The sequence below is a fragment of the Otolemur garnettii genome, unplaced genomic scaffold (genome assembly GCF_000181295.1).
Source record: "Otolemur garnettii isolate 467f Iridium unplaced genomic scaffold, OtoGar3 scaffold00056, whole genome shotgun sequence".
Classification (NCBI taxonomy): domain Eukaryota; kingdom Metazoa; phylum Chordata; class Mammalia; order Primates; family Galagidae; genus Otolemur; species Otolemur garnettii.
Genome location: NW_003852451.1, coordinates 900,380 through 926,590, shown reverse-complemented (window position 1 = coordinate 926,590; position 26,211 = coordinate 900,380). Strand labels below are relative to the sequence as shown.

Here is a 26,211-nt window from a genome sequence, read left to right as displayed (position 1 = left end):
GATTCGCTGCTCTGTGGAGTGCCCTGACCACAGGACTGTGACCTGTGATCCCTAAAATATTGAGCTCAAAAGCCCAGGGGTCTCCACAGGCTTCAAAACATTCTTACAGTAACACTAAGGCAAAGGACAGAACAGTGGCGTCCCCACAAGAACCCCCACCAGAGCCGTGTCTCCCTGTGCTCGGCCCCCGAACTGGGGTGCAGCTGCAGTGACTGCCTGGGGACACCATGCCACCCGTCTAGCTCTTCCTAGCGACAGTTCCCTTTACGTCTCCGCCCTCATCCTGCCTTTTGTAATCTAGCTGGCATTTAAAACAGGATGGATTTTCCTCGAGAGATGAGGACTTCCCTTGTCCGGAATCTTCTTGCAGATTTCTCAGTGGGGTCGTGGGAGGGTGTGCGGGAAGGGGTGCATGTCAGTGCAGGGATGGACCGTGGCATTTACGGGACCTATTGGGACCATTTGCCTGTCCAGTTGGTACCAACAGGTCACAGTTTGCTAAATTACCCTATTTTATAGCCTCTTGTTTCAGGGAGAAAAAGGCAATAAAAAAGTCCTAGTAAAGATCTCATCGTTCTAACCAGTTGCCAGCTCTCTCACACCCAGCACTACAAGGAGGCGTGATCACAGTGTGGCACCTTAACTTGCCAGCCTGGCTGCTCTTCTGCCAATCAGCCCCTCCTGGAGGGGGAAACCCTCCCTCCCAGTAGGACGGCTGCTCAGGCACCGTGGGACTCTGAGTCTCTGCGCCTTAAGGACAGGCCTTCTAAGGGCTCCTGGATCCACCAGGACCCCCTCCAGGGCCATCAGGGCACCTCAGATGACACATGGTGATGTGGGTAGAGAGTGCACACTGGGTCCTGGTGGGGCTGCTTCTCAAGATCCGAGCTGCTGTGGACCAAGTACTCACACAGGCCGGGCAGAGTGGCCCTTTTCCTCCCACGCCAGATGCCCACCACGTCTTCTGTTCTACCCCTGTCCCCTCACTGGCCTCACGGCTGAAGCCCTGACCCACCTGTGTTTAGGGAATTATCTCCTAGGAGATCACCAAGCCCTGGGAAGCTGGACGCTGAGCCACACACTCGGCACAGGTCTTCCAAACGGCTTGAGCATAGCCAGAACTGCCAGCAGCCAGGCAGAAAGAACTGAGGTCCCAAGAACTCAATCCCCAGACGTCCAATGAAAATACTTTTCTCCACAGGAGACTTGAGAGCATTTTCTGGCATGAAAACCACACTGTACAGGGCTGCCCGCAGCAGTGGTCCAGGGATCCAGGCATGGACACCAGGCACCTACCGTCTGAGTCCTCTTGGTCGGGGTTGAAGACGAGTCTGCAATTGTCCCTGTCATCTGGAATCCCGTCGTTGTCATCGTCAGGGTCGCAGGCGTCACCCTTGCCGTCACCGTCGTGGTCAGCCTGGTTGGCATTGGAGATGTAGGGGCAGTTGTCCTGGTTGTTCTGGTGACCGTCGTCGTCTATGTCCTCATTGTTGTCACACTGGTCTCCAACGAGGTCATTGTCCACATCAGTCTGTGGGGTCAGGAATAAGGCAGACAGCTTAGGGGCACTGGGGTGACCCCACAGAGAGGACCCTGTGGACGGGGACTGAAAGTCAACACTGATGGCACAGCTGGGGCCAAGCTGGGACGGAGGAGTGACGGGGAGACAATGTCCCTGTCTGCCGCATGCTGGGCTGAACCTGCAATCTCCCCGTGTGCGCCCCCTCTGCAGGGACCCCCTTCCTGGGACAGCACCATTAGAGTCCTCACATGGAACAATTTAACCAGCACCTGCTCAAGTCTCTGTTGCACCATTTGTGACAATGTGCTCCACAGCCCAGCAACATCCTCCTGGCCCTGCCCAAAGGCAGACCTGGCCAGGAAGCCAACCCTGTGTCTGACTCAGGGAAGGTGGAGAGAACTGTACGGGCCACGACCTCTAATCACGGAGGGAGGAGGAGGCACCTGCAGTCGCCAAGATTCAGGAACTGGGCTTACAGTGGTGCCCAAGGACATTCTCAACTGAAATGACTGGAAGCCCCCTGGGGGCTGTCTCGGCAGCACTCACAGAGCCACACAGATGCACATGGTGGGCCTGATCGGGGCGCGGGCACCGCTCACCTGGTCAGGGTTGTGCACCAGGGGGCAGTTGTCACAGTGGTCCCCCACACCGTCACCGTCAGTGTCCCTCTGGTCTGTGTTATAGACATAGGGGCAGTTGTCCCTCTCGTTGAAGACATCTGTGGGGTGCAGGGGAGGAACCAGGAATGAGTCTGAGACAGCACGTTACTCTGCCCCTAGTGTCAAACAGCTCACAGCCGAGCTTTCACACCGTAATTTTAAAAATCTAAGAGCATGGTAAAATGTAAAGATTACTGGATTTGTGGAAGATAGGACACATTTCCCTCGGCTTAGAGTAGAGCCAGGGCTTGGGGATCTCGGGCAAGCCTCACAGTGAGTGCTGCCCAGCCGTGCTGTCCCAGAGTCCTGGGAGAGCTCCCAGGTGAGACCCCTTCTTTCAAGAAGTCTGACCATAGAACATGGACTCCATGGACACCAGAGTCATGAGGAAGTGAGGAAATTCGCATCAGTGATGGCTAATAACACCACCAGTGACAAGCATCGGTGACACAGCAGAGTGTCACTTGTTGGGACACGGCCTTGCCTTGACCAATGTAGGGTGATCGTAGGGTGGGTGCCACACAGCAGGATCAAGGTGAGAAGGACCCAAAAAAGGAAAGGTGTTATGATCAAGACCTGGATCCACATCTCAGTGACGCTGACGCTGACCCTGACCCAGGCTGAAGAAAGTGTAGGAAGAAATATGCCACAAGGCAGAAGGTGGCTCAGCCTGACAAAGAAGGGACACGGCTGGCCTGGGGCTTGGGACAGTGCCAGTCAGAGGGAGCCAGGCTGGAGGCTGCTCCTGGACGTGAGTCCAGCCTGAGCTGCTGCTGGACCCAAGGACACACACCCTGGCCTCTCACACCCTAAGGAGGGGAATGAGCCAATAGCAATGGTGTCACTGCGGGTCCCAGAGCTCGTTCACTGAGGCCACCAGGATCTCTAGTAAAGTGTTGACCCTGAGCAGTGCCTGAGGGGACACCAGAGCCCTGCTGAGGGCTTTTCAGTGGTGACTAGAATAAGGCCCAGGGGTTGTCCCCAGAGAGGACAGAGCCTCAGCCCTGAGGAGCAGTGTGGCAGGAGGACCAGCCTCTGGGGCTTTTGAATGGAGGATGTGCCTTGGAGAAGACCTGTGAAAGGCCCAGGAAGGGCACAGGGTCCACACTGGGGCCAGAGACGCATGGAGTCGGGGCAGAGACAGGGCAGCAGGAGGACAGACCCTGAGCTCCGGGGTCGCCCCATCCCCTATCAGGATAAAGACAACACCGGGCTAATAATCAAAAGGATCCAGAGTAAACTGTGACACCCGCGAGACCGCGGAGGAGCTGACCGTCACCATCGATGTCCATGGAGCAGGCGTCCCCCTCCCCGTTGCTGTCAGTGTCAATCTGCGCCGGGTTGTGCACGTAGGGGCAGTTGTCACAGCGGTCGCCCACCTCGTCCTTGTCATAGTCAAACTGGCGGGGGTTGAAGAGCAACTGGCAGTTGTCCTGGAGGACAAAGGGCAAAGAGGGTCAGAAGCACCACAGGACGCGTCCCCAGGAGGGCCTGGGGCTGACTCACCCACTGATGGGCCTCGTAGCCCACCCAGCACTTTCTCATGTCAGATCTACTAAAAGTTTAGAAATTTTCAAAGGCACAGATGACATGCCATGTGCTCAATGGATGGTCAGATCTTTAAATGTCAAATAAGCAACGGAATGATTGAGGGGAGCCAGTGAGTTGAGAGTCGGAGGCAAAGACGCCATGAGCACAGACCCAGGTGATCTGTTCTTGCCAATGTTGTTTTTTCTACCAACACATTAATCATCTGTGTTTAAAGCACTTGTCTCAGAAAATTGTAGTATTTTAAATATTGACCAAAAAGGCAAGAACACAGCACTGCAGTGTTAGCTTTCTGCCCATTGGCAGTGCGTCCCGCGGGAGGGGGGACGTTGGATAAGCCGTTCTCTGTGTGGGAAAAGGCAAAGGAAACCCCTAAAGGTGTTTTCTCAGAGCGTCTTTGCCGCCCTGCGCAGGCCGAGTGGTCCACACTGGTGAGGGACCAGCTCTGCCGGAGACGGGGAACTACAGGAGCACGGACACCACAGGATGGTAGCCCTGACACGTGCACACTGCTTGGTACAGAGCACGTTCCCCTTCCTGCCTCTCCTGAGGTCCAGGACAGGTGCTCCAGTGGCCTGAGCACCCTACCTTCTCGTCGGTCACACCATCGTTGTCATCATCATCATCACAGGCATCACCAATTCCGTCCTTGTCAAAATCTTCTTGCCCAGAATTGGGCAGATGGGGACAGTTATCCTATAATTAGAGGCAGAAAAATAATTATAAAGTCACGCTGGAAAAGCTCCTCCTGCTTTCAGTAATGCTGGTGAGAGGACGTGAGCACTGGACGCCTGCTGGCCTATAGGGCAAGTGGACTGGCCAGGGAGCCAGAGACAGGCACTTCTTTTCAAGTTCTGCTCTGGAGATTATGTCTCCACCTCTAGTGCTTGAGACAAAAGAAGCTTGTGTTCTGAGCCCAGAACCCCAGAGAAGCTGCTGAACAGCTGCAGGAATGAGAAGGGAGCAAGGAGCTCGGCTCCGAGAGATGCAGAGCAGGACATGGGGCCAGAGTCCCCCACTCCACAAGACGCACAGCAGGACACAGGGCCAGTGTCCCCCACTCTGAGAGATGCACGGCAGGGGCCAGTGTCCTCTGCTCTGAGAAATGTAGGGCAGGACACAGGGCCAGCGTCCCCTGCTCCTGCAGACACAAGCCACAGAGCACACAGGCAAAACCTGTGAACTCTTGACTCTCATTAGCTGAAAACCTTCAAGCTAGGTGTCTGGCGAAGGTGTGTGTGATCTGTTCAGAAACTACAGCTCAGGAGTGGACCATATCCGCTAGTTCAGGCCTCTGCAGTGAGCGAGCAGAGGAGGCACTTGGGTTCTCTGAGGGACACAAACCCCAGGGGCTGCCCGGCCGAGGGATGACCCTGCACCCGTGCACTGGCCAGTAAACAGACAGGTGTGGGGCAACCAAGTCTCACTCTAAATCCTTTTGTCCTCTCGTGCTACCCACATGAACATAGAATTAGAACGTGACATTTTTAAGTTATTAAATTCCTACCTGCAATTTCACAGAACTAAAAAACTGACAGGACAGCCTCACAGTGACAGGGACTTGGCTGCACCTACACCAGGACCTGGGGGGGACACGGGCGGGGTCCACACGTCTCCTCTCTCAAGCACTTTCCACTCTCATTTCAGCCACTATTAGCCATTTTTAATCAAGAGTGACTGACAGAAAAATTAAAATCAAAACACTGTTACACAAAATTCACAATGATTAAGTACTAAATAAATGGATATATTTATACTTTCGAATTATTTCTCTATAAGTTTGTAGCACTTACACTTCTGACATTAAGTGAGAAGAAAACAGCAATAGACTGTTTGGGGAACTGCAGTCCCCAAGACACACGTGCACCTCCCAATCCCTGGAGCCTGTGACTTTCACTGTCTGTGGCAAAAGATGCAGCCAAGTAAAGGGTCTTGAAAGGAGGGGACTCATCCTAGGTGATCCAGTGGACCTGAAATGCCACCAGGCCTCCCTGTGAGAGAGAGGACAGTGGAGGCAGAGGCGAAAGCAGCCACACCCCAGGACACCTGGATCCGGCAGCAGCTCTGGAGGGAGCTTGGCCCTGTCCCAGCAGCACAGGGCGTAGAGCACCTGTCGCGGCCCCAGGAGGCTCATCCTCCCAGCTGGCTAATCGCTCCCCTATGGCTCAGCACCTCACATCTTTATAAAGAAAGATGTCTACTAGAACTTTCTAAGTGGTGAGGACAGTGAGGCCACACCACACCCTGGAACCCACGTCCCACCTCCCTGCACAGAACTGGGTATCCTGATGTGTGCCCCAGACAGACATCAGCTGTCATGGCCCACAGGCGAAAGCAGGGCTGCTACTGAGCAACCCCTGGAAGGGGAGGGTGTTGAGGGGGACAGAGCTGGAACTAGAAGTCACACTGTCCACGTGCAGCAGCCACACCCCTCACCTTGACACTGGGCCTGGGGTCACACCACCTACACACAGCCTCCATGCCCCTCAACACCGGGCCTGGGGTCACACCACCCACACACGGCCTCCATGCCCCTCAACACTGGGCCTGGGGTCACACCACCCACAAAACGGCCTCCATGCCCCTCAATACCGGGTCTGGGGTCACACCACCCACACACAGCCTCCATGCCCCTCAACACCGGGCCTGGGGTCACACCACCCACACACAGCCTCCATGCCCCTCAACACCGGGCCTGGGGTCACACCACCCACACACAGCCTCCAGGCCCCTCAACACCGGGCCTGGGATCACACCACCCACAAAACGGCCTCCATGCCCCTCAACACCGGGTCTGGGGTCACACCAACCACACACAGCCTCCATGCCCCTCCCCTGGGGCCTGGGGTCACACCACCCACACACAGCCTCCATGCCCCTCAACACTGGGCCTGGGGTCACACCACCCACAAAACGGCCTCCATGCCCCTCAACACCGGGTCTGGGGTCACACCAACCACACACAGCCTCCATGCCCTTCACTTTGACACTGAGCTTGGAGGTCATACCACCCATGGACAGCCACCATGCCCCTCACCTTGACATTGGGCTTGGAGGTCACATCACCCACATACAGCCACCATGCCCCTCACCTTGACACTGGGCCTAGAGATCATACCACCCACATAAGGCCTCCATGACCTTCACCTTGACACTGGGCCTGGAGTCACACAGCCCACATGCAGCTGCCAAGCCCCTCACCTTGACACAGTGGTAGGTGGCATTGGTGGCACAGACCAAGTTGAAGTTGGGCCAGCCATCCAGGTCCGAGTCCTCTCCGCAGATGAGCCCATCACCAGCGTAGCCTGTCTGACACTCACACTTGTACATGGGCTCACTGAAGTGGCCCAGGTAAACGCACTCTGCGTGCCTGTGGCAGCTGTGTGTCTTGTCCTTGCACGGGTTCTCAGGCTCACACACCTGCGGGGAGAGGGGTCACTGGCAGGCAAGGAGCATGCCTGGCCAGGCATTGTCCTAGGGACGCATGCAGGAGGGTGGCCAACAAGCTCCGAGTGGGTGTGGCTCCCAGGCCTAACCTGTGAGCAGCGCTGTCATCTGTAGCCCACCTGCTGACCAGGGGACAACAGTGACACATACAGCTCCCAGGCCCTGATGCTCCTGGGTTCTCTGCGTGGAACCAGATGGGCTGTAGGATCCTGGCTTCCCTGAGGCGACCCCCTTCCTCCCCTCACCTGTTTCTACTTTTCTGGACTGGCCCAGCCCTTCCTGAGCCTTTAATAACACACAGGAAGGACTCCGCTTACTTGCTTGTCTGTGCTGGCGGCCTCCAGGCCGACCCCACTGGGCTGGCTCCCTCGGTAGCGTGGAGGGCAGGGCAGGCAGTGGAAGCCCGGCTGGGTGTTGATGCAGCGTGGACCCTTGCCACTGGGGAAGCAGACGTCAGGGACCAAGGCACACTACAAGGACATACAGACGTGAGCACCACACCCACCTCTACTGGCCCCAGCGTCCGGGGGGAGGGGTCACCCACCTCATCCAGATCCTCACAGTGGGTGCCATTGCCCAGAAAGCCCACCGGGCAGGAGCCACAGGACCAGGATCCATCAGGGAAGCTGCTGCACTGGGCTCCGGGAAAGCAGGGGTTGGACAGACACCCATCTGGAGAGGAGTGGACAGTAAGCCCTGCCATGCCCAGCTGCTACCCAGCTCAGCACACACCACCTCTTGTCCTGTTAAACACTGCTGCTTGGGTGTCACGGAGTGGCTAGGGACATTCCAGTGATGCCCACGTGGGCAGTCCCAGGTGGTCACTGAAACATCACTGCCGAGACGTGCCGTCCATGGTCAGAAAGCCATGGGCAAGGAGCGCGTGTGCGGCTCCTGCCAATAATCAGGCACCTGACCACACTGCACCCTTCATTTTCTTTCTTTCTTTTTTTATTGAGACAGTCTCACTTTGCCACCCTCAGTAGAGTACCGTGGCATCACAGCTCATAGCAACCTCCAACTCTCAGGTTTAAGCAATTCTCTCGGCTCAGCCTCCCAGTGGCTGGGACTATAGGGTCGGCCACAATGCGGCTATTTTTTTGTTTGTTTAGCAGGCCCAGCCCCAGAGCATGTGGCTGGCACATCAACACTGAGCTACGGCACCCAGATGCCCCATTCTCTTTTTACATAAAAATACCAGGAGTAGGAACCCAGATGCTTAAGCACTATCTTTACGTGTGATTGCTCCCTGGTTCCCCATGTGCCTTTCATTAGAATAAAGCCCAGTGTCTTCCCAGACCCGCCCCGGCCAGCGTCCCGCAGACCCACCGACTGGGCAGCTCCTCTTGTTGCACATCTGGCGCTCGGTCACGTCCCCCACGCAGGCCTTGCCCCCGTGCTGTGGCTCGGGGCTGTTGCAGACCCTCGTGCGCTCCCGGATCCCACCAGCGCAGGTGACGGTGCAGGCTGACCACGGGGACCAGGGGCTCCAGCGGCCGTCAACTGCAGGGAGAGCCAAGCGGGGGGCTCAGGGCAGGGGCACGCAGGCTGGAAACGTGATCTCCGAGACAGGAACAGCACTGCTGTGCTGCCTACGTGGCAGAATTTGGCCTCTTTCTACGGAGACTGAGCTGTGGCCAGAGTGTGATGGCGCCAAGGCCCTCAAGCCACCAGATGCAGGCCGGTGTGGCTGCATTTTAACCTCATAGAAAACTTTTCTACCTAAGCTCACAACTCTTCCCTGGGTGGCCCATGCTGGGGGGAGCGTCCCAACTCTGAGCATCGTGTGAAACTGAATTGCATCAAAGATTTGCACAAATTGTGGGGACAACTCAGCAGTGGCAGCAGCCCCACGTTTCTCCTGTTCTGTGTCAGTGCTTGTCACACACGGTCTCCCTAGTAAGTCTCTGGGGCTTTGTGCCCACTTCTGCTGTAGGACACGGACACCTGCTGGCCTCAGGCCCCTGACCCGAGATTGCGCTGCAGCTCTGCCTAGTGTCCCTCTGATGGAGGTAGGACGGTAGGCTATGTGCAGTCTGTACAGGACATGCAGTGAATAGGGACTGTGTGAACAAGGTCAGTGCTGAGAGCAGGAGAGCAGCATTGATCAAGCAGTGGTTCCAGGAAAGAGCAGGACCAGGGTGGCCCCTTCTGCCGCCAGGCTGGGACCTGGGAACGGGCAGGTAGGTTGGGCTGGGCTGGGCAGGGCAGGACAGGCCTGGCACCAGGACCCCATTCTCACTGTAGTTACTTCCCCTGCGCATCCTGCACACTCACCACCCCAGGGTCCTGCCACTTACTTGGGCACGGGACGCCCTGGCAGGGCTTGGTCTCCCGGCCACTCCCTTTGCAGTTCTTGCCCCCCATCTGGGGCACAGGGGAGTTGCAGAGACGGATGCGCGTGATGTTGCCGACCCCACAGGTCACAGAGCAGGAAGACCAGGGTGACCAGTGGCTCCAGCCGCCGTCCTGCCGGACTGACACAAGGATAGCACAGAGAGGTTGGAGTTGCAGGCCGCACCCCAGAGGGGCTGAGCCTACTGGCATTTCCTTCTTCACTAAGCAGGGTCTCACAGCTACAGAGGACCCTCTCCCAATCAGGACCCATCTCCCAAAACATCCCCAATGGCTGAGAGAGCCCAACCCCACCCCGTGGGTGGGAGGCACTCACTGCGGGTGTCACATTTGCCCAGGCTACAAGCCCGCGTCTGGATGGACGGCCCCAAGCAGGTATTGCTGGTGACGTCACATGAGCGGCCTCTCTGCTGGGTCCCAGAGCCACACGTCACGGAGCACTCGGTCCACTCTGCCCACGGAGACCAGCCCTCCTCACTGTCCGATGCTGCCCAAAAGAAGGAAACGCGGTGCCCTCAGGCCCTGCTCGCTGACATGCACAGCAGAGCAAACTGCAGGGAGTCGGCCCCACAGTCAGAAGGACCCCAGGCCTGCCACGCCCCAACTGTTGGTGCCAAGTCTGTCACCTGAGTGGTGCTCAGATGCCCCACGGAAGAGTGAGAGGAGCAGCAGCGTCCGTCTGGGTGTGGAGGACAGTTTCACCCACATGTGTCCAGAAGAGTGTATGGCAGACGTTTACCCCAGCTCAGAAAAGAGAACAGGGTCCTGTCTACAGCAAGTCTCACTGAAGCTACTAAGATTTGATTTAATTACATTTTAGCCTGTTTGCAGAGTTATAGAATATGAGAGAGCAGAGACCTCCTGGGATGGCAGAAAACACACCGTGCGGGTGGTGAGATGACGCTCAGGAGCAGGAGAGACAGCACCCAGGCGGCCTCCTGGGCCGCGGCGGCTCCCAGGTGCTCTCCTCCATATTTACGTTGCGCAAGGAGCAACCCCACCTCGGGAATAGCCACCCGGCACCATCACACGCATCAGGCTGCTGATTTAATCATCAGACTAACCTTGTATTTGGGGAATTTTTCTACAGATAATGTATCCGAAACTCAGAAAAAAATCACATTTTGTTCAAAAGCACAGGGCGGCAATGCCCACGCTTATCTGTAAACCCATTTTCTGTCCCAGGGCAGGGGTTGGCATCCGAGGATGATACCCAAGTCTCTGGGCCAGGGGACATCTGGAATGTTTGTGACAGTGCCTGGCTTACTCAGGGACAAGACTGTGCAGTTAGTGCCACAGAGATCTCGGTGGCGCCTGAACCCCTTCTTCAGCAGCCTTGGCACCAGGGGCCACTCAGAGTTGGGAGCACAGCCAGGGCCCCAGCCTGGGCCCAGCTTCACAGTGCAGGGGCCTCTGTATGTGCTGGTGGCCCATGTGTCATTCCTCCCCAAACCACTTCTGCCCCCGTGGAGTGTATTTCCATTACCGAGGGACTCCCCAGGTCGGGGCCTGGAGCTCTTGGCTACTTTCCATCACTGTCACTCTGCCGATGTGATAACCACAGTCATAGTCTAAGTTATGTGTGCCCTGATATGGGGTTGGCATTGGGGCCAGGGGCTATCCCTGGGTGGAAAAGTCGGGCTCTTTCCCTCTGGGCCTGGCCCTTAGACCTACTCTCTAAGAGCGACACAGCAGGACGGGGCCCTCTGACCCCTGAATTCCTAGGACTTTCAATGGCCATTCTGGCCACTGGTCAGTGGAACAAGAGACAGGAAAGAAAGGCCCCCAGCCAGAGACCTGTGTCCGCTGGCAGTACTCACAGTGGAAGCAGGACGGGCAGCATTCGCCGTCCACGAAGGAAGGGTTGGCACAGGTCGCTGGAGGGCAAGTGATTTGGTGGCAGATGGTTTTAAATTTCTATAACCAAAGAGAAGTATTCAGAGAGCTTCACTGCAAGTAACAGACCTTAGCTCAAGGGCTGCCACAGAGAGGACCGTCCCACCGATGGACATTGTGGAGATGTGACAGCAAAGGCACCTTTTCCTCTCACTAGAGCCGGAGCCTAATATGAACAAGGCCCAAGCTGGCCCTGACTCTATCTTGTCCCTCTCTCCCTCCACTGGGCAGTGAGAACAGCAGAAGCCACCCATACCTTGTGGCCGACCGGAAAAGGACGTAAATGAGAAGACACTGAATTGTCTGTCCATGTAGCTTTTGATAGTGACTTTCCCTTCCCCAAATGACTCTGCTGAGCCCTCAGATGTAACCACAACCAGACGGAATTAAAGACAAACCGGGCCATGTCTGGCTTCTCCACTCCCGCTCTGTCTCTAACCACCTGGCGGCACTGGCCAGTCCTCAGCCCTCTGAGTTCTGCTTTCTCTATGTACAAAGAAGTGAGGTGGAGCCATGATTATATTCACCAGCCCTCCCCTGGCTCTCACTCGGCTCTCCTCACCTGTCTGAGCACATCTTTACACATCCCTACAGGGCAGCGCCATGATGCTCAGCTCTGCCCTGGTCCGAGTGTGCAGAATTCCTGGGGTCTCACCTTGCAGGTACACGTGGTGCAGCTGTCCACCACCCAGGTCTCATTTTCCGCAAAGAACCGGCCGTCCTGCCAGCAGGTGGACACGTTCCTCGTCTTAGGAGGGCCACCAATGAGCTCCCAGAGAAACTGGTTATCATTCGACTGGAAAATCGAGACAAATACATCATTATAAACAAGGACACATCACACTCAGCCATCATGCCTGCAGGCGAGAAAGCTCCTTCTTGGTTGAAGGGCTCCGGCATGAAGATGGCAGAGCCTCACCAAGGTGAAACCGCCCCTTGTGCAGGTCTCCACCCCTGACTGCTGCCCACCTAGGCATGTCTCACATGCCCGGCCGGGCATGTGGCCAGGTCGCAGAGCTGACCTGAGGGGCAGCAGCCCACTGAGGCTAAAACTGACATGGATTCACAGGTGCAGGCACCCTTCCCTTCACTCACAAACATGACAACAGCTGATCTAATACTGCACTATTTGGGAAACTGCCAGGGAGAATTCTCGCTATCCCAGGGTTAGAGACTAGAGAAGAAGATGCAAAGTTTAAAAAAATCAAATAAATGAAAATGCACCAAGTCTTCCTCATTCTAAGCAGTCTCCTTGAGACTTAATCACATGTGCTCCTTCAGCCGGAGGGGAGGTTCAGAGCCTGTGAAGACCTGCTGGATGGTGTGTTTAAAACCCATTCTCACCTTTTGTGCAGTGTCAGGGAGTTCACAAATCACCTCAACCCCCGACCAAGTTTAGTAGCCTGGTCCTAGGAGCTCTTTCTAATCTGAGGGTGAGAACCTGCCAGGCCATGTGCCCACATCTGCCCCCAGGGGATCACTCCCTAGAAGGGGAGGTGCTAGATGTCTCCAATCACACCAGGGTTAACAGCCATGTGCCGGCACAGCCCACACAGCACATGTCCAGGGGAGCACCACAGACACACTCGGAGTGCGAAGAGACTTCTCCTGGGGGGACCGCCCACTGCAGAGCTCTAGCAACTACCCGAGTCCCCATAATTCCTCTCTCAGACAATGCCAGCCCCACCCCCCATGGACGTCTGTGGGCAGGTAGATGGGGGAGCTGCCATAGCTTCTGCTTCCTGGGACTGCCCCAATGCCAAAGCCCTGGTGGAAAGTTCTAGAAGCTGTGCTGTAACCTTCCCCATGGCCTCGGCCTCTGCTTCTGTGATGCCCACTCCATCTGGTCCCAAAGAAACAGAAATCGTGCTGATTCTGACGTATCTGGGCCAGAAGCAGAATAACCCCCAGGGCTCCTTCCATGGGGAGATGGAAGGCAGGACTCGGGGCAGTAATGAGGTCCTGGTGCAACTTCTCAGCCCTCCTACTGGGAGCCACTCCCCACAATAGCCCCAAGGACAGGAGAAGATGGAAGCGGAGCCCCTTCCCTCAGGCACCATCCACACTCCCAGCCATGCTTCCCCCCTCCTCACCCATCTCGTGTCTTCTGGGCACAAGTCATAGTCACCCCACCATCCTTGGATCAGGCATTGGATAAGGCAGGACAACAAGACGGAGAGGATCCCATTACCTGCAGGTCCTGTTTCCTGCTTTAATCAACTTGGGCACTTTTTTCTCTCCTGGGACACACCGTGCAGTTGCACACAGGTTTGCCTCATGTCAGCCTCAGAACCACTTCCCATCCAGACTGCCCCTTCCATATCCAGTGCTCCAGCTAAAAGTTGTTCCTGTGTGTGTGTGTGTGCATGCGCGTGTGTGTGCATGTGTATCTGTGTTTTTTGAGATGAATTTCTCAAAATTCATCTTATTTTGAAGACTATACATCCAAGGCCCATACTTTCCCCGTAGCATCCTGAGGAGTGTGACACAACCCCCCACCCACCATGAGCAGTGACTTTTTAAATGGAACCCACTGCCCATCTGGCCACCCAAAGCCCTCGCAGCAGGAGGGCGCCCCTCCTCAGCCAGCTCTGCCACCAGGCACCCACCACTCTTTTCAGGTTCTCGTTGAGCTGGTTCACGATGACGTGGAGCCCGGAGAGCTCGTTGATCATGTTCTCCAGCTCCTCACAGGAGTGCTCACACACCGGAGGCCGCTGCTCGGCGCTCGGGCCCATGTACTCAGTCCGGACATGAGGGCTCAGATGAAGCGTCTCTGTGTTCTCACTGATGGCGTTGACCTCCGCTGGGGGGAGCACAGCAGGAAGTGAGATGCAGGCCACGCCAACCCCTCCTGGAGCCGTACCCTGTGCCCAGGCGAGGAGCTCTCTGCACTGGTTCCTGAGTGGCCTCGTGTCAATAAGACCGGGGCTTTCAAACAGGAGCAGAGCAGAGGTGTGGCGCTGGGATAGGAATGGCTGGAGTTGAGGCTATGCACTGTTATAAGCATGAGTCTGGGTCACGCCCCACCCTAAATCCCTTTCTCCAAAAACACATCCTCATCTTCTTAGCTCCTCACTGATCCCTGGTTTGGTTCCTAAACACCCTTCCTCCTTGTCCAGTCATCCTTCTGCTCCAACAGGGGATGTCCTCAAGACTCCCCCTCCTTCCCTGTCTTAGCCTGAGTCTCCACAGGCCCAGGGCCCTTCCTGAAGGGTGGGGTAGGCGCCCACCAGCTGGTAATCCTGGGGCCGCTGGGGACCCTGCCTCTCACCTGAACCCAGAAATTGCACAGGCCACCTACAGCTCTAGCTGGAGAGAAGTGTGTGGGTAGGATGTGTAATTTACAAACCGATCTTGGCATGTCCAGAAATGGAGTCCTCCTCAGCTCAGCAGGCTGATGTGGGCACAGCCGGGCGGAGGGCTCAGGCTTGTCACGTTCATTCACAACCCACTCTAACTTCCTCTCCAGGGTGATTATCACATGTTTAAAATGCTCTGTTTCTTTTCAGACATTCCATTACTGCTGAATTATTACTTGTAAATCTTACAGCGCTGTCAGGCATTCCATTACTGAGCTTTTATTGCTTGTTTATAAGCCGTGTTGCAATTTGCACTAAGCTCAAATTCATTATGCCTCTAACCATGTGCAACCATGTAAATATCAATGTACTAACTGCTGTACAAATATATATGTATGTATATAGAGAAGGAGGGAGGGAGTGAAAGAAAGAGGAGTAGAGAGAGGGAGGGAGAGGGACAGAGTCGGGGAGAGATCAGCTTAAACAGATTCTAAGTGGATTTTACTCTCTGTATTTGCTTTCATTTAATTAAAAACAATCTTTAACTTATCCAGGATACTTACTTTTTATTCCTTTAGTATTTAAGCAAAAACTAGCTCAGGTGTTGGTTCACCTCTGCTTCTGCCGTGAGTCTCTTTTGACCTTACAGTATAACCTTCCCAGCAGCCCACATCTCCCAGGTTTCTGCCAATATTCTCTAGTGAAGCAATAATGCCCAGTGCCTTCACCAGGCTGCTCTTATTTCTAACACACAGCAAACATGGTCTTTACCCACTAGGAAGTACCACTCAGCTGTAAAGAAAATGCAATCTGGATGGAAGTGCAGAACACTCTTCTAAGTCAGCAGTTCTCAACCTGTGGGCCAAGACCCACAGGAACTGTATTAAAGGGCCACGGCATTAGGAAGGTTGAGAACCACTGTTCCGAGTGAAACATCACAGAGATGGGGAAACAGACACATGTAGTCAATACCGGGCTGGAATTGGTCAATCAGCTGGGGGGCAGGAGGGAATGTGTAAATTCACGCCTATTGGGTACAGCGCACACTGGGTGGGGGGTATGCTTATAACCTTGACTCAATTTGTGCAAAAAATAAAGCATGTAAACAGAACACATATACCCCCCAATATCTTGAAATGTTTAAAAAGAATTTAAGGAAAAAGTCCATGCCATAACCAAGCACCAATTCATGAACTAGCTATTCAATTAGACCAATGTTCTCTAAGTTTGACATAACCAGGGAAGGAGCATATCTGAAATTATCGTGAGCAACGTCTTTCAAACTGGACCTCCATGAAGTCAGTGCTCCGATTGGCTGACTGATGAGTGACCCTTAAATACATATCGTCAATAGAGATAAATGTATAGATTGTACTTATTCCACAGTTAAATAACAGATTTAGATCCCTGTGTGAATCTGATTTTGAGAAGGTCTAAGAGCTTCCTATAATTTTTAAAGGATTGCTTTTAATAGCTCCAGGGGTCACTGACTTGTGACCATGAGCCTAAACACTCCTGTCCGAGGCTCAGAGATTCCTGAGGAAGCTCCCTGCTGGGGCAGCAGGTGGGCGAGAGTGAGCACACTCTCCAGAAATGCCCACTCACATGGGGCTGTGGACCACGCTGTCGCAGCAGGCTGGTCACCTACTACTAATCATGATACCTGACCAATGGGCCATCACCACCTAGTTCTAGTTTAACTGAACTGCACCCAACTGTGGTGCAGACCTGTGATTCAGAACGCTGAGAGTATAGTTTCTCTGTATAGAGACAATACACGGTACTTGTATGTAGTGTTAGTGGAAACACGCATGCATGTGTGTACATCTAAAACACACGTCTGAAGACAGGGGCCACATAGGAATTTCATGTTGCAGATGTCAAATCCTACACATCCCTGCATGTTGACCAATAAAAGAACAATTAGTGTTTGTCATATTTAGAACTGCAACGAAGTGGCCTTAATGTAAAGTAACACAGTGAACCACAGGGCAGAAGAGAGCCCCGTGCTGGGCACTGTGAGACCCAGAGGGGCGCAAGTCATTGCTCACGGGAATAAACATTTAAACAACCCTCTTGAACCTGGGCTCCTGTTTCTGTGTAACGAGGGACACAGAGGCTCCTGTCTCTGTGTAACAAGGGACGTGGAGACCCCCGTCTCTGTGTAATGAGGGACGTGGAGACCCCCGTCTCTGTGTAACGAGGGACGTGGAGACTCCCGTCTCTGTGTAACGAGGGACGTGGAGACGCCCGTCTCTGTGTAATGAGGGACGCGGAGGCTCCTGTCTCTGTGTAATGAGGGACGCGGAGGCTCCTGTCTCTGTGTAATGAGGGACGCGGAGGCTCCTGTCTCTGTGTAATGAGGGACACGGAGGCTCCTGTCTCTGTGTAACGAGGGACGTGGAGGCTCCTGTCTCTGTGAAATGAGGGACACGGAGGCTCCTGTCTCTGTGTAACGAGGGACGTGGAGACTCCTGTCTCTATGTAATGAGGGACGTGGAGGCTCCTGTCTCTGTAAGCTGTTGCTGAAGATTCAACAATATGCTATACTTTAAGAGCCTGGCACGGTGACCATTATAAACTAAATGCCAGCAAATTAAACTCAGAAATACAATTCAAAATCCTAACGAACAGAAAGTGTAAGATTATCTGCCAATAATTTAAGTCACACAGATTTCCATAAGATGATGAAATCAACAACTCTAAATAGTATAAAAAAACTTCTACAAATCCATTTTGACACATACCTATGAGGCTTTTTTATGTTGAAATTAATATAGTGAAAAACTTGCTTATATTTAAAATCATGTTAAAATGCCATATATTTTTCTTGACTTATGTAATAAAAGTTTTCAGATTATTAAAATCTAATAAAAACTAATTATTCAAGCAAATTATCATTTTTCAGACATCAACATGACTCAGTTAATAGACATGTCATAGGCAACAAAGGTGCTTCATTCAAACAGTTTTACTTAAATTCTTATTAGTGTACACACATACACACACACATACATACACACACACCCCACACAGGAAACAAATTCTTCCAAGGGAGGAAATGAAATACATTGTTCAAAACACACTTACCTCCCTGGCCTTGCTGACAACCTTTCTTGGTTAGAAGATCTTCCACCGAGTTTTCAAACACCAAGTGGACATTCTGAAGCAAACCCTGTGAAATGCACAAGAACACCCCATAAATATAGACGGAATCTTCAGATAGCAAGAAGACTTTCTTCTACATAGCAGGTTTCAAACCACTTCAGAATCAGTGTTTTCTCTATGTGTTACTTTTGAAATTTGTTTTTATGCATGACAGAGGAAATGGGAGTTAACATAAAAAATTTACCAACTAGGAGAAAAAAATGTTCCCTAGGCAAAGATGAGGGTGGCCCTCAATGCACTTCTTCTTAGTCTGCAGAGGACTCATTATCGTTGATGATCTTGCATTTGGCTAAAAGGCTGGAATGTGCACTGGTCCGATCAGAGATGTGGACACTGGGTCAGGAGGAGTACCTTCCACATTATGAGGGGTCAGCCACTTTTTACACCAGGCCAGGCCGGTCACATTCACCACAAGCACCCTGCACCCGCTGAGGTTAATCCAACAGCAAGCTATACACCTCTAGGCCTTTTACTCAAGTAACCAAGCAGAGCAGTGCGCCAGCACATCACTGTAGATTCTAAATGCTTTTGGTTTTAGAAAGATACTGTTCCAAATATATCTTACCCAGACAGACATGAAACTATCCCTCTCCTTAGGAAAGGGCCATTGTTAGTTTGCCCGCCCTTCACATCACTGCTCAGCACAAAGGCAGGAGCAGCCCTAGCTCTGATGAAGTAGGTCTGGGGTTGCCAGACAGGGGAACAAGTGGGAAGCCTGGGTCCACACACCAGTCCTCAGCCTCACTGATGACCATCAGTGAAGGTGTGAAGGCACACCAATGGACACCTTCTTGCCTACTCATGGCTCAGTAGGGTATGTGGTGTGTCGTGTTTGTGTGTGGCTGCCTCCGTGTGCATTACCCAAGTGCATGCCTGTGTGCATTCATGTGCACGTGTGTGGTGGATGTGTTCATGCATGTGTATGAATGGACTTGTGAGTGTGTATCATGCAAGTAGATGCATGAGTGTGCATGTATGGTTGGGTGTGTATCTGTGTGGGTGCATGTGTGTTCACACCTATGGGTATACTGTGTGCACACATATGACTTATATGTGAGTGTGCATGGGTGGTCTGATGTGTATGTGTGCGTGCACTGTGTGTGTGACTGTGCTGTGTGTGCACACATGTGGATGTGTGATCTGGTGTATCTGTATGTGTGAATGTGTATGCATGTGTGTGTTTGGGGGGGCCTGGTGTAGCTGTGTGTGCACATGGATCTGTATGGGGCGTGTGTGTGCACATATATGGACGAGTGTGCTGTGTACACAGGTGTATCTGTATGGCAGTGCGTGTGCACGTGTGTGCGTGAGTGTGCTGTGCACATAGATGTATCTGTATGGCAGTGCGTGTGCATGTGTGTGCGTGAGTGTGCTGTGCACGCAGGTGTATCTGTATAGGCAGTGCGTGTGCACATGTGTGCGTGAGTGTGCTGTGCACACAGGTGTATCTGTATGGCAGTGCGTGTGCACGTGTGTGTGTGAGTGTGCTGTGCACACAGGTGTATCTGTATGGCAGTGCGTGTGCACGTGTATGCGTGAGTGTGCTGTGTACACAGGTGCATCAGTATGGGGCGAGCGTGTGCACATGCTCCGCCTCCCACAGACCCCAGTGTTCTCAGCCCCAGAGCTGCATCGAAGCCCCAGCACCGCGTACCCTGAAGTGGCCGTCACGGGCAGCGCCCTTGGCCACGTACATCTTGCTGCCCTCTGGCTGCAGGCGCTCGTAGAAGGGCTCGTCCAGGGTGACGCTGTCGATGAGGTCGCAGCCCACGTACAGGCTGTAGGTCTCGCTGGCCACCTGCACGGTGACGTTCTTCCAGCGCGCATCTGCAAGGCCCACGTCCTCCAGTGAGAGCACGTGCTGGGCACCCCCAGCCCAGTAGGTCAAGTCCAGCGTGTCTGCTGGGCCGTTAGACACAATCTCGAACTGGCGCTGGGCCGCGCCTGGGCCGTGCAGGGTGAGCAGCGTGCCCCGGGTTCCGCGGTCCTGCCGCACCTGCGCCGTCAGAAAGAAGCCATCGCGGCGCCGTGCCTGCTCCGCAATCGTGCGCAGGGCGTCGGCGCCCACGGGCGGCAGGTAGTCGAAGCGCACAAAACGGTAGGCGGGTCCGCCAGGCTCCGGGCCACGGAACTGCTTGGCGCCAATGGTCTTGCGGTTGATGTTGCTGACGCTGAAAAGGTCGAAGAAGGCGTCCTCTTCCTGGCTCACGGCTGTGCAGGGGAACAAGGCGGGTCACCACCGGCCCCGGCTTTCCACGGGAGGCTAGCGCGGTCGCCTGAGCCATGCGGTCTCGCCCCTTCCTGTGGGAACGCTAATTCTGCCTCTAGCACCATCGTGCGCCCCAGCACCCCGCTCAGTGGGGTCCTGAAACAGCCTCTGACCTCGGGGTCCCTCGCGCCCTGGCTGCCCGAGAGCCTCAGAGGGTGACTCTCGGCACAGAAGCGCAGGTGCGCTGCCAGCGCTGCCCAGGGGAAGACCTGCCCTGTGGTGGAAGCCACACCGACACAGGGGCTGCACAAGGCCCAGGTAGTGTCTGGAGACCCAGGCTGGAAGGCAGCCTTGCTCTCTGCCATTTGCTTGATGGGGGACGGGGAGAGAAACAAACAGAAAAAAAACTAGGAAAGGTAGACCTTTAGCCTTCCTATTGGTGGAGTTTCAGAAAGCAACTAAAATACCATACATTGGTCTCTTATTGCAATCACCAGTCTTAAACAAGTTACGTTAGCATCTTGATCTTTGTAAAAATGTATTCTCCAACTCATGCACCTGTGGTGAGGTGCTGAGACAAGGACTGGTCTCAGGGCTACAAACAAAGGGTCTGAAGTCACCAAATAAACTATTGGCAAAGGAAGTTATCAGACTTTACCAGAATTATGACAGTTTAAATAACTCAAAACAATATAATGACCAGAAACGTTAAACAAGGCATTACTTTCCATCTAATACTTAGCAAATTAAAACACTGTAATAAACACTGTTGCCTAGAGAAGTGTGAGCGGCACCACTGGGGGTGGAACTGTCTGGCAATAATACAGAGAATTAAAACCTCTGACTCAGCTGTCCTATTTTTGTAACTTACTCAAAGGATGTTATCACAAATGCTAGTGAAGGCTTATTCAAACAATATCCCTGTGCCATCATTTATTCTAGTGGCCTGAAAACATGAAGTTTATCTGTGGTGATGCACTCTGCAGTCCCAAGTCACATTGCAGGAAGATGAACACAAGAAAATACTTAAGATGTTGTGTTTTAAGTAGAAAGATAGTAGAGAAAGGAAGTTATAAAACGCCAAATGCATGCAGGCTGTAAATATAACACATGGGGGAAGATAAACTTTATACAGCAAAATGTTGCATCTCTAGGTGGCTGGGCACTATTCTCTAAAGCCTGAATTATCCAAAGACAAAATATTTCCTGTCATATTGATTCAAAAGTAAACAAATGTTTTATCTGCAAAGGAGTCGAAAAGGTTCGAGCAGGTTAGATTCTCTAGCCACACATCCGTGGCTCAGCCGCCCCGGGGGCCCTAGGGGCCCCCGTACCCAGGGCCCCGTCACCACTCACCCCTGTCGCCACTCACCTTGAGTCCCCGGCCATGCCCACAGGGCCAGCAGGAACAGCTTGCACAGCATCCTTCTCCCCAGGGCCGACTCCTGGGGATGAACGCAGCCGAGTCAGTTACGAGTGTACGCTGCAACTTTGAGTGTGCCGGAAACGTTCGTTCACATGACCATTTACAAACAATTCGCTCATAAAAGTTAGAAACAAATGGATTTGTGGGGAGCCAAAAGCTGGTAAGAGATTTGCTTTTCAAACAGCATTTTCTGACTACAGCTAATGGTTATCAGGCCGGCATCATTGACAAACACTGTGCTAATTATGTTCTAAATAGTCATGGTTAATTTATTACTCAGATTCACCTAGGAGGAAAATGCCATTCCTATTGTGTCCATTCTACAGATGAGCAAATGGAGGGCAGGAAAGGAAAGTAGTCGCCAAGATGAATCCCTAGGAAGTGCAGCCAAGACTCAGCCCCAGGAAGCTGGACTTTATAAATACCCCGCCCAGCAAAAATGATCCATGAAGGCGTTTTGCACAAATACCCAAGAAAAAAAGTTATGCATAACTTAATTAAATAGAATAAATATTAACTGTGTATAAAAGAAATAAACTTGATTTGGCACATTATACTTGTAAAAAACAGAATATTTTACTTAGCAATAATCTTTGCCCTGCTTTTCTATTTTTCTTTAGGCTTATTTTTCCATCTTGAGGATTCTAAATTGGCTTGGCTCAGAGAAGGCTGAGCCAGAAGTCAGGAGACCTGGACTGGAGCCGGCCCACTGTTAACCCCTGAAGGTTGCAGCTCCCTGGCCTCCCCACTAGCCTGTTGGGGGCCATGGCTCCCAGGTCCCTCCCAGCAATGTGTTCACATCCTGCTCTACGGAGCCCAAGCAATGCTGAGACCCTAATTCCTCCCATGTTTAAAGTATCAAAGCTCGTTCGCTTCCTACTGTTAAAGAAATCCAAGGAATTGCCCTCCCCAGAAACATTGGGTAAACTGGACATAGTGACCTTCCAGGAATGGAGATGCACTCCTTGGGGGGGGGGATGCTTGGCAGCCCCCCAGGGCCCCTTCTGGAAACCGGAGCCTGCAGGCACAGTGCCATGCCAGGTTTCTGGTGATCCCCAGGGCACAGGAGGTAGAGCAGCGCAGCAGCCCAGGGCACCTGCACCCCACTTAGCTGTCAGCCACAGGCTGAGTAACCCTAGCAACTCATTTAACCCCTCTGTCTTTTAAAACCCCTGCCTCATTGGTTGTTATAAGAAATAAATTAAGCAAATGAATATTGGAAGGTTCTGCTTCAGCACAACAATGGAGGGCTTAGGGCAGTGGGCTGTGTGTTGTGTGTCTGGAATGGTTCCCTCTCTGACTCTCTAATGTATATCAGCAAGAGGTGCTACTACCAGGGCCTGGAGGTAGAGTTCTTAAGAAGAAGTTTCAGTGAACACTGGCCTATGTTGGGAACAGTGCTGGTGCACAGTGAGCTCTGCAGAGGGGCTCTGGGATAACCAGTGGCAGGTACTACAGACCAGGGGTCCTCCTTGCCTCTTCCCCACAGGCCGGGGGTGAGCCCCAGTGACTGCCTATCCCTCCCTGGGTGTCCTTGTAAGTCACTTATGTGACACTTGCTCTTTAAGTTGAGCTCCATTCAGAACAATATTCTGATGTCTGGCTCCCGGAGCGCAGGGTTAAAGAGAGTAAAGTAAACTCTGTGACAAAACCAAATCCTGCTACGTCTCCGACCCACTGAGGCAGATCCTGGAACAGCAGGGGCTGAAGGAAGACGTGTCAGTGGTGGGCCATTTGCCAAGCGGGTGGGCACAAGGCGCCCATCTCGCCACATGGGATTGTGACAAGAGAAAAGGAGAATAAAGGATGAAGGATCGACGGCCCAGACCCAGCCTCACTGCACCCCAGGCCCTTCCTCAGCGGTCAGGCACACACCCAGCCAGAGCTCCACCACACATCTGTACTGTTGCTTATGGTTATATTTTTCCAAAAGAAGACTTCTAATGATATGATGCAACAGAATATAATTTGAATTTGTAAAGACCTTTTAAAATCCCTTTCATATGAACAAAGTAAAAGGAAACTTTGCTGAGCCTTGAGGGATTGCAGCCAGCCCTGCTCCCTTTAGCAGTATCCATGCCGACAGCCAGCTGGCTCTTTATATGCAAATTATCCCCAAAACCTTTTAAATTAATGGCATTCCCTGGCAGTCCTAGTGCTTTTCATAGGTTCACTGTAAATTACTTGCTAGTAACATTCCAAAACACTTTTTCAACTTTTACTGTTCAGAATCAGAGTTTCTATAATCTCTGATTATTTTTCACGTTCTGAAGAAATCTTTGCTTATTCTTCTCTCATGGTTCCTCCTCAGTCACAAAGCATCACACAGAAATATTTTGTTCTACAGCTGAAAATACAGAGAGTGCCAAAAAATATATATGCATATTTAAAGAAAGGAAAAAAACATATTAAAATTGCAATACTCAGTATGTACCAATAACAGAAGATAAGTCACGCTGAGTCCCTCCTGTAACTGCAGAGTTGAAATCATCACTTGAGTATTACAAATTTAATACAGCTTTTTTCTTTCTTAAAATGCGTGTGTGTGTATACACACATATGTATATAGTTGGCACCTCTGTATAAACATTTACCCAATGGTCCCAGGCAGGTACCTACATTAAGACAGTCCCTACTGTCTTAAAGGGATCACTGAAGTGGCCACGTGCCAGGGAAGGTGGTGGCATAGCTACCTTAAGTAAATGCTTAAAAGGAGTTTGCTTGCCTCAGTTCTTCAATTAAGTAGCAAAAATACTGTGTGAAAGAACATTTGCTGTTTGGTGTTTCTACATGTCACTCACTTGCAATTAAGAATCTCTATTATACTTTTTTCCCCTTTCCTCTCTTAGAAATCAAGAACTTTTTCTGAAAATGGTAGTACAATGAAGTGGTTTAGTTAATTTAAAAAACAATCTTACCTGCTGTGGAAAGATGATACAGTGACAGCTGATTTAAGCTTGCCGAGGAAAGTCCAGAAAGAGTGAGGCTGTGCTGGCGTGCAGGAGCAGCCGGCCCCTCCGAGCAGGACGCCGGCAGACGTGGCCTCCCTGGCTCCGCAGCCCCCAGCTGCTTTATATGCACTTTCTCCTACAGGGAGCTGTCAATCACACATGCGAGGAAGCGCGTTTAATTCATTCCTTCGAAGCAATGACATAATTCCTTCTTCTGATCTCACCATTCGCTCTGAGTACCTGGTGCCTGAGTCCAAGCCCAGCCCCTCGAAGCTGGACACCCCGCCTCTGTGTCCACCCCAGACCCTGCCAGACTGGAATGGGAAGGAGCCAGATGGAGAGAGAAAAGGCAGGGACTCACTTTTCCTGTCTTCTTTCAGGAAATAAAATGCTATAAATAAAACTAACAAAATTGGCTAGAACTCCCCATTTTGCTTAAGAGAAAAAAATGCAAGTTCTATGCTGTAAACATGTTTCATATTACCCAATCTGATACTGGTCTTTTTAAGCCAAATAAGTGACAATCCTTAAGTTGTAAAATAAATCAATGGGTATAAATGATTAGTCTGGATATTGATGAAGTTATTATATTGAATGAATTAATTTTATCACGTGCAAAATATAATATTGAATCTGAAAGGAAACACCGAGGCAGTTGGGAGACTGACAGGAGGCCCTGCCACTCTGGGGGATGGATTTTAAACCAAACCTACTGCCTCCACTCACTGAGGACGCCTAGGACCAGCCCTACAGCTGGCTGCCACCTGGCCATCGCCACCTGATGCAACTTTCCCAGTGTGTGGAAGAACCATAGCAGATTCCTCAAGTCTCAGTTAGGGGGATGGCCTATCGCAAAGCTGGTTTGGAACGAGGTCTCCAGAGAGGCAGAAACGGTGGCAGCCCCACAGCTCACCCAAGGTCAGAGCCAGAGTGGACAGTGGACAAGGGGAGGAAAGAATGTCCTCAGGTCAGGGTGGACAGTGGATGGGGGAGGGGCCACATGTCCCCAGGTCAGGGTAGACTGTGGATGGGGGAGGGGCCGTATGTCCCCAGGCCAGGGTAGACTGTGGATGGGGGAGGGGCCGTATGTCCCCAGGTCAGGGCTGGGGGGAGAATGGCCCCATCCCTCAATTCAGGGTTGGTGGTAAGTTAATTAAATAACACTGAAGAGAGCACTTCAGCGGGGGATCCTGGCCTTCCCACTGCCTGGATTCAGGCTGGGTCTGGGTCCCAGAGGCAGAGGGATGGCAGCCTTGCCACCTCCAGCCCCAGAGTCTTCCGCAGGGGAATCAGGCCCAGGGCTGGTTCAGTCTTGAGCACCGATGCTTTTTCTTCTAGCAACTGTCTCCAGATCACAGGGAACAACATCAGTTGAGAGAGAAGAGGCCACTCTCAGAGTGTATGTGTTGTGTTTTTAAAGTAAGACATGTGGCTTCAGGTCAGCTAGTTGGCAACCAACTCATCATTTGGATTTAAAAGTCTGGAGTCAAGTTTATAAAATAGATTAGGGTGTTTTCTAAATTTCAAAAATAAAGTTACATGTAACCCTCTTTCCCTTAAAGAATTTTCAATGGATAGTTATCGAGTTGTCAGTTCATCTTTTCTCATCCATGGGTTGGGTTTTTCTGTGGTTGGAAAGTGCAGGTTTGGGTCTTGCACCCCACTGTGACGACAAAAGCTGCCTGTGTCCTCTTCTCACCAACTACTTATCCCTGTGACCTGCACTCA

General features: G+C 52.3%; 1 protein-coding gene across 1 annotated transcript in view; it reads right to left on the bottom strand.

Annotated features, from left to right (window-relative positions):
• The window catches only part of THBS2 (thrombospondin 2), a 31,258-nt gene extending 6,599 nt beyond the window's left edge, over positions 1-24,659 (bottom strand). Inside the window, exons 1-17 of the mRNA XM_003792368.3 lie at positions 24,451-24,659; positions 21,479-21,551; positions 19,552-20,108; positions 17,820-17,904; positions 14,037-14,233; positions 12,083-12,223; positions 11,352-11,448; positions 9,848-10,018; positions 9,477-9,653; positions 8,506-8,679; positions 7,721-7,848; positions 7,494-7,646; positions 6,931-7,149; positions 4,318-4,425; positions 3,455-3,614; positions 2,122-2,240; positions 1,297-1,531 (exon numbers count right to left, since the gene is read on the bottom strand). Coding sequence (XP_003792416.1) covers positions 1,297-1,531; positions 2,122-2,240; positions 3,455-3,614; positions 4,318-4,425; positions 6,931-7,149; positions 7,494-7,646; positions 7,721-7,848; positions 8,506-8,679; positions 9,477-9,653; positions 9,848-10,018; positions 11,352-11,448; positions 12,083-12,223; positions 14,037-14,233; positions 17,820-17,904; positions 19,552-20,108; positions 21,479-21,530 — 2,773 coding nt within the window. The 5' untranslated portion in view covers positions 21,531-21,551; positions 24,451-24,659. The remainder of the gene's footprint in view (positions 1-1,296; positions 1,532-2,121; positions 2,241-3,454; positions 3,615-4,317; positions 4,426-6,930; positions 7,150-7,493; positions 7,647-7,720; positions 7,849-8,505; positions 8,680-9,476; positions 9,654-9,847; positions 10,019-11,351; positions 11,449-12,082; positions 12,224-14,036; positions 14,234-17,819; positions 17,905-19,551; positions 20,109-21,478; positions 21,552-24,450) is intronic.
• Between the last annotated feature and the right edge of the window lie 1,552 nt (positions 24,660-26,211).